Below are 8,204 nucleotides of genomic sequence, written 5' to 3'. Positions count from 1 at the left end.
GGTATCGGAATTATTTTATGCCAAATATCGGAATCTGCGTCAGCCTAAAAAAAATCCCAATCGGCCGGGCCCTACTACAAATATCACTACTGTACTTTTACTTCTTCCATACCAAGTTTCTCCGCGATCCTCTCCTTCACACTTTTTAATCCTGGGGCAAACTCAATTCTTTTCTCGTGATCATCTGGCTCGTCATCATCACCGTCAACCCTGTCTTCATCATCATCATCATCATCCTCCATTTCCTCCTTGTGGTAGCGCTCTGGGGTGCTACCGGTGGAGCTGCGGCCACCTTTGTCTAGAGGGATGAAATCTTTCTGGGCTCGAATGTTGCGCCGCTGCCTCTTGGCTGCTTCAATGGCCCTGGCATTGGGGATCACAACTGTACACAAAATTAAATATTGTAGCACGAATAGAAACATATCATAGGTAAAGTACACTATTCACCTTTCCTAGTTTTTCACAACAAAAACAGTCTACCTGGTTTTACAGCAGAGTAGCTGCATTTTGAGCTAGATGAAGAGGAACTGGCAGCTTCCTTATCTTCACCTTCATCATCATCATCATCATCATCATCATCATTCACCGCCTCATCATTGTTATCACTTTGGTGAGAACTATGTGGTGATGCTTGGCTGTCATCATCTTGCCTGGGAGAGGCAGATGTGAGGATACCCTTTGGTTCTGGAAAAAAGAGAGAAGAATGTTATAATCACTCCGTCCATCCATCCATCCATCCATTGTCTGAGCCGCTTATCCTCACTAGGGTCACGGGAGTGCTGGAGCCTATCCCAGCTATCATCGGGCAGGAGGCGGGGTACACCCTGAACTGGTTGCCAGCCAATCACAGGACACATACAAACAAACAAACCAGTCACATTCACACCTACGGGCAATTTAGAGTTCTCAATCAACCGACAGTGCATGTTTTTGGGATGTGGGAGGTAACTGGAGAGCCCGGAGAAAACCCACGCAGGCACGGGTAGAACATGCAAACTCCACACACACAGGGCCGGGATTTGAACCCTGGTCCTCAGAACTGTGAGGCAGACGCTCTAACCAGTCGCAAAAATATTTGATTAAGTTAAGAGTAGTGATTCCCAACTACCGGTACTGTGCCACGGCACAGTGTGCAGCAAGAGATCATCAGGTGTGCTGCTGTAAATTTGCCAATTTCATTGAATTAATCCAAAAATTATTATTTACAACAAATTATGTTTCTTTGTCCGTCAATCTATGCCAGAGGAGTATACTGTAGTGACAGGTTGAACAATTAAATTCTCTTCCACTAGATTGCAGAAGGAACAATTAACCTGTGTATCCTCCTGTTGCCATTGATACAACATAGTAATAGTTTTGTGTTCGAGCCCAGCTTCCTAATGCAAATAAGGTACCTTGGCTCAATAAATGTTGGGTAATACTGTTCTAGAGGACAATTAATGTATGTGAATTAGGGGTTGTACAACTCGTCGACTAACTCAACTTTACTACTCCACAATGACGTTTAGAGCGTGATGCAGACTAGTTGCTAGTGTCGCGTTTTTGGCTTGAGGAGGTAGAGCCACTTGCCGCAAACATGAATACGCCAAATGAAATTACCTTGACTGATTGATTTAAATTGTCTTATATATTTTAATGTGCAGCTTGGTAAGTGAGGGCGAATCAGTGAAAGGCAAAAGAGACAGGTTCGATCAGGATTTTGAATAGCTTTTCGGCCCACACTATCAAAGTGGAAAGAGAGCAGCAAATTATTTCACCACACAAGAAGCAGTCGGTCTTATTTGCAAACACCACAAATACAGAACCTGCTTCTGTGGTGGGCCCAGAATGACTAAGGGTTTCCCCGTTTGGCCAAGTTGTGCAAACATTACCTGGTTGTCCCAGTGACAAGCACACCGAACTATTGCAAATAGCATTTTTTTTCTCTGGCTGGAAATACCATCACGTGAGAGCTGGCAAGCCAGGGTGATTCTTACATGTATGTTCTGCCTAAATTTAGTGTATGAGCTGTCAATTGTTGGTGAACATAGACTAGAAAGCATTCCCACCTCCTGTGATTTAAAAAAAATAATAATTAGAGTTGCCTACTGTATTGAAAAAAATATAAATGTCATCTGCGACTATTTGACATTGACTTGACATAAACAGTATTTACTTTTTTTTTTTTTTATAAATCTGAAGTCATGCAACCCTTATGTCTAAACTTGGAACCGAATAGTTAACTTACCATTGTTGTGGTTGTCTTTGGCAGGTAGAGCTTCCTTTTTCCTTATTTGAAACAACACAGCTTTATCAACCGACTTCTTTAGTTTAAACTCGGGTTCCAGAGCTTAAAGAACAAAAAAGAGGTATAATATTCAGTGACTACCAATAGTGATGAATAAAATGGAACTGAAAGCTGCTCTAATGTTAGCTAACTTGTAATCTGCTATAAAACCAACGTTTGTTACTGCGTACACGACGTTTAGACATATTTACATTCTTTGTCGTCAGAGAAACTGAGGACGGTGCTCGTTTTCGTCTTGATGTCATAATTGTCTTTCACATTTTCGTCGGTGTCTATCGTCCGTTCGGATATCTCCACGTCCTCTCCGTCACCATCATCCACGTTCGACGGAGTCGCTTCCCGCTTTGAACTGCACGATATCCCACGGGAGTGACCTAATCTGGACGGTTTACAGGCCACAATCGCTGCCTTCTCTGACCCGGCTCCGTCCGACCTGTTCACCGGTGTTTCCTCCTCATCACTAGAGTCTCCTTTTCTCTGTCGAAAAACTCTCCTGGACTTTTTTTTGAACATTTTGAAGCCCTCACTTGTGCATCTAGGTTTCGAAGTAGAAACAAATCGAGGTACGTCGCGTCGAAAAGTGTTTACAACTGTCGTAAAAAAGATGGAAACGCGTCTGTCATATTGAATGTGTCATAGCTACCCCGTTAACTAGACAGATATGCACTTTAGTCATCCACAAGTGAAATTCATTCGTATAAATAAATAAATACATACATACACACATACATGTTAATGCTAGTCAATTACCTGAACTTCATAAAGCAACAACCTACAAAGTTAATGCTAATGCCTCGCAATCATTTACCATTCACACACAAAAACCTGGCCCCAGACAGCAGGGGCGTAGCTAGGCCTATGTCAACACCCCCACCCCAAAGATTATTTGGTATTACGTGTTTCTGGCGAAGTTTTGTTGTCTTAGCCCCCCTAAAACCAATCATCATCCCCCCTAAAATAGATAGTGGTAGCGCGAAGCGGAGGTCCACCTTGGCTGCCAGAGGTCTGCCGGTATTGGTTATTCTTGGGGGGAAGGAAGCAGCGTGAGGGGCACCTCGCCCGATCGATTGCAAAGCGACGCTCAGACAGATGAGGTGTGTGTGTCCTGCAATTAACATTAGTTGTCACCACTATTTTTTGAATAGGGCTATTAACGTACACCCCTTACGTAAACAGGTACAGCCGGCGCAACCTCCGATCTGTAGCTGGGCAAGTCAGTCAGCCAATCAGTGTATTTCTTATGACATTGTCTCATGTCACATGGGTTACGCAGCCTATCAGGTGCTTAAATACAAGGAAGTGAAGCCTTTTTTTCCCCACTCCGTCATTGCGCTGTAGCAACCCAGCTCAGTATCGTGCCTTGACAAACGTCAACTTGCAGGCCAGCTATAATTAGCGGCGGGCTAATCATGGCCCGCGGGCTGCTAGTTGCCGACCTCTGATGTACAGTATCTTTCACTAACTCACTCACTTTAAACTGTTATGTTAGGATGAAGGAGCTGAGATTTATTTGTTGTTTTACAGTCGTTTTGGGCAGAACATTAAAAAGAAGATTGAGATCTTGTATATTTGGTACTTAGTTGTAAGGACCATAGATACCTTTGCCATTGATGCCAGGTTAACCCTTTGGGTCGACCATGCTTTTAAAGGTATGGTTTAACATTTATAATTTGTGTTATCGTAAAAGTAATATAACGGTGTGCTGCTGCACCCTACACAAATGAGGTGGTGAAGATATAATTAATCACTATATGGTAATGTTTCATCGTTATCGTTAGCTAGCCTATGTCTTTTTTCTAACATTTTCAGAAAATGAGAAAAAAACAACCAGAAGAGTGGTGGTTGCCTCAATTCAACCTTTGTGGATACAATGACCTGGATGACTGAGAATCTACACAGACATAAAGAAAGAAACACAAATGTTAGCAAAAAATAATAGCCCTATTTTTTTTTTATTTTTTTTTTTACATGTCACAGTAAGTTAAAAATGACTTAGGCAATTATGCTATAAAGCTAACTACATTTTTAGCAATATTTCAATGCATTGAAAAATGGCAATAAAATAAACAATACAACAATACAATGAATCCAGTCCCCTAATCTTAGATTTTTTTGTGTGTGTGTATTTGTTTTAGTTTTTATTTTAGTACATTTTAACTTTTTTTTTTAACCTCTATTTGCTATGCTTTTCCTTTTTTCTCTTTTTTTTTACCATCAAGTGACAGCCCAACCCTTTGATAGGCTTATGAAAAACAATTGGTTGTAGCTGCTCAAAGTAAATTTGTCAAGTTCATTTGTATAGCCCTTAATCACAAAAGAGTCTCAGAGGGATTCACAGGCCCATAGTTGACAAAGAGTTGACTGTTTTAGCTCTTCATGTCATGAAATCTGGCTTAAAAAATGGTACGCCATAATAAAGCACCAAAATGACACATTGCCACATTCAACATGGCGGCGACGTTTATGTACAATTCCTTGCAAGGCGGGGTTTTATGTATGTTTGATGTCTGTGAATGAAACGGGCAGACATTTAACCTTATCCACAAGTTGGAAGACTAAAATGTAAGGGACAGTAATGATGATAGTAATGACAGCACGCCCTAGCTAATGAATGGCGCAATAATATATTTCAGTGTATAAGCTTTTAAACGGGAAATGAGTTCATATTGCCCGGTCTCATAACACTACGTCATCAGTCCACCTTTCTTCCCGGTCCCACTTTTCTTCCTCCCTTTCGTCTCTCCTCCCACCCTGGCGGGACAGACGTTCACAGCGCCGCGGAGCAACCACTCGGCAACAGCAGACAAGACAGCCAATAGTGGTCGTCAGCCATGTTGGTGGTGTGTCTGACTGACTCAACGAGCTGTCAGCAACAGGTCCTTCCGAGAAGGAGCAGCGAAACGAGTAGAAACTGCCAACACTTCTGACTCACTCTCGCTTTTCGTCGGACACTAAACTTCGTCGGCGAGGAAGTCTTCCCGTGGAGGAGGATATTAACTTAGAACATTTGGAAAACTCTGAAATAGCTCTTCGACCCCGAGTGAGTCAGTGACAGAGAGAGGGAGGGAGAGAGAGAGAGAGAGAGAGCCACTGAAGGTAAGTTGAAATAATTTTATAATTCTTATTTAAAGAGTACAATCTTCCATTCAATTTACGTTTCCTTTTAGAAATAACCTGCGACGGAAAGTGATTGGGACGGCGAGCTGAATGGTCAATATTCTGAATGGTGAATTCGTAATAAAAGAGCTGCTTCGGTGCATATTTTACGTTACGAGCGTATCAGTTGAGGCAGATTTGAAAGTACAGTAATTGAAACTGGTCGAGCAGGTTGGAGGCAGCACACGAGAGCTCTTGAGAATGTTTGTGTGAGTTGCACATTGAGGCAGAAGTTCATCTCAGGCTGTTTATGGTGAAAGTACTGTATGAGGTTTTCTTTATATCTGTGCTGCTCTAACCTCTTACTAAATGTACGATCTAAACAACAACATGTGTCTGACCAACAATACAGTAGCATGGTAGGCCTAAATATAAAAGAGGGAGGATGTGTTCATAAAAAGTATACACCCACTGTAACATGACGCAGAGTTTGCACATTAAAACTGCGCCTAAAATTAGGAGGGGGGGGGGACTACTTAATGATTCAGTTAAGCTGTATTAAAGATTTTACCTAAATAAAAGTTTAGAAACAGACTGTTCTTCAAGATAAATGCAAGTGTGTTGTACTAAAAAATGAAATAGAACTGAGCTGCACTTGGGCGTCTGGGATTATTTCATGGACCACATAAGTGGTACCACAAGTGCTAGACTTGAGAATCACTGCTCTATAGGCTATTGCTCATCTGTTTGTCTCATAGGGTGACTGTTATACTGGACATTATCCAAAAGAGGCACAATGAGGGCCTCTCATAACATCACTTGGAAGATGCACTACTGACTGCATACATTTCATACAGCTCTCGCAGATCATATATTTACAATATCATCTAGATAAAAGGAATATCATTCATCATGCCTTTGCAATGTGTTGTTTTAATAAGATAGATGAACGTGAGTGCGAATGGTTGTTTGTTTCTGTGTGCCCTGCGACCAGTTCAGGGTGTACCCCGCCTCTCGCCCAGAGTTAGCTGGGATGGGCTCCAGCGCACCCGCGACCCTAGTGAGGATAAGTGTTATGGAAAACGGATGGATAGATACTAATAATACTGCATATCTTTGTTCATCTATCCATGCCAGCGGTGTATAGTGACAGGCGGAACAATTAAATGCTGTTCCACTTAATGGCAAACCTGTGTATCCACCTGTTGCCAATCATACAACAGAATAAGGCATATCTTCCTGTGAGTATATCAGCTTTGTGTTCAACTGAACAGTTAACATTTCACCCAAAGTCAATTTGAGAGTAAATTGAGACAGGTTCATTATTTCACTATATATACGTTTTGTGACAGTTTTTGCTCACAACAGTTTTTTTTCTTGGTTTGAATCAATACTGGCAAACTTTATTTTCCACTGCTACTTCCAAAAACAACAAAATATGCTCATACCATGCAAACATCATTGCCTGCACCATGCACCACCATTTAAATGTACCCAGTACAAAACAGTTGGATTTCTCCAGTCCTGTCATATTATCCCCATATGTGGACAAATCAGGGCAAGGCAAAGAAGCCAAATTCAGCAGGGAGAGCCTTGCCCTACAGCAACAATTCGGCACGGTATGAAACACTTCAAAAGATTTCCTAAATGTGTTTTCTTTCGTGCATGTGTTTCAATCACGTCTAAAAGCTTTTGTGGTGACTCACCTGCTTTTAGGCACCCTTGCTGACGAGCCAGAGCATTAGGTACACCTACAGGAGCAATATTAAAATGCGCAATGCTGACTGGTACTGTCAGAGAGGTAATACTCAAACAGAATTGTTGTTATAGTGAGTCAATCAATCCTGCAACAAACTTTGTGTGACCTGAGAATCTCCATTGTATGATTTGTATTGAATCTCATTAGATTATGCAGGTGCACCTTTACATTAAAATTTGTTGTATTTCCTATTAGCACATATTTCAACTGAACTCTGTATTGCTATGGAAAAGGTCACGATGAGGAAATTCCTGTGTCAAAGTAACTAATTGAGCAGGAGAAGGAGGAATGAGTTATTAAAGCAGTGATTCCCAACCAGTGTGCCGTGGCACATGAGTGTGCCGTGAGCGCTTTTCAGCTGTGCCCTCGGAAATGATCAAACTTTACTTAATTGCTCAAAATGTTTTTTTTATTTTTATTTATTTTATTTTTTTTACTACAAGAAATAATGTATCTTTTTTCATCTATTTATGCTAGTGAGGCATAGTGGGAAGCAGAACAAATATAAGCTCTTCTATTAGATGCCAGGAAGTACATGGAGTAATTAATGTATCCACTTTTTCTGATATTTTTGTCTGTTGGTGTGCCATGAGATTTTTCAATTGTAAAATATGTGCCTTTGCTCCATAAAGGTTGGAAATCAGTGGATTAAAGCGACAATGAGGCAGACCTGTAGTCATCAACCAGAAATAATGTGCAGGGAGTTACTGGCGTGAGGGCAGTATGCAAGGATGAATCAATCATTTGTAGTAGAACACCAACTAGCTGGTCAGGCAGTACTCCTCCCTGAGCAGGCATGTCTTTGGAAACGAACAAACGAGAGTGGTGCCTTGTCTTAAAAGTTTAATTTGTTCCGTGAACACTTTCATAACTCAAAACACTTGTATCTCAAATCGTCTTTCCCAATTGAAATGAATGCAAATGCCATTAATCCGCTAACCTCCCACAAAACACTAACAAGAAATTGCTTTTTTAAGAAGAAAAATTTCCTGCATTATACTTAAAAAAACTAGACTTTACACCGATTTGATCGGGCTGATCGGTATCGGCCAATATTTTAAT

General features: G+C 41.1%; 2 protein-coding genes across 8 annotated transcripts in view; one reads left to right on the top strand and one right to left on the bottom strand.

Annotated features, from left to right (window-relative positions):
* The window catches only part of gcfc2 (GC-rich sequence DNA-binding factor 2), a 12,523-nt gene extending 9,671 nt beyond the window's left edge, over nucleotides 1–2,852 (bottom strand). For all 5 annotated transcript variants that reach the window (XR_009767441.1, XM_061667117.1, XM_061667134.1 and 2 more), the window contains exons 1-4: nucleotides 2,479–2,852; nucleotides 2,228–2,329; nucleotides 481–684; nucleotides 113–382 (exon numbers count right to left, since the gene is read on the bottom strand). Coding sequence is in view for 4 of the 5 variants with exons in the window: in XM_061667117.1 (XP_061523101.1) it covers nucleotides 113–382; nucleotides 481–684; nucleotides 2,228–2,329; nucleotides 2,479–2,800 (898 nt within the window). In the remaining variant the exon portion in view is untranslated. The remainder of the gene's footprint in view (nucleotides 1–112; nucleotides 383–480; nucleotides 685–2,227; nucleotides 2,330–2,478) is intronic.
* A 2,127-nt stretch (nucleotides 2,853–4,979) lies between these two features.
* itsn2b (intersectin 2b) overlaps nucleotides 4,980–8,204 on the top strand; it is a 44,463-nt gene continuing 41,238 nt past the window's right edge. For 2 of the 3 annotated variants that reach the window (XM_061667085.1, XM_061667094.1), the window contains exon 1: nucleotides 4,980–5,383. The gene's annotated coding sequence lies outside the window, so the exon portion shown is untranslated. The remainder of the gene's footprint in view (nucleotides 5,384–8,204) is intronic. The other variant, XM_061667076.1, reaches the window with a different exon arrangement.

The sequence above is a fragment of the Phycodurus eques genome, chromosome 2 (genome assembly GCF_024500275.1).
Source record: "Phycodurus eques isolate BA_2022a chromosome 2, UOR_Pequ_1.1, whole genome shotgun sequence".
Classification (NCBI taxonomy): Eukaryota; Metazoa; Chordata; class Actinopteri; order Syngnathiformes; family Syngnathidae; genus Phycodurus; species Phycodurus eques.
The sequence above is the reverse complement of the archived record's forward strand: the minus strand, read 5'-3'. Positions and strand labels throughout refer to the sequence as shown.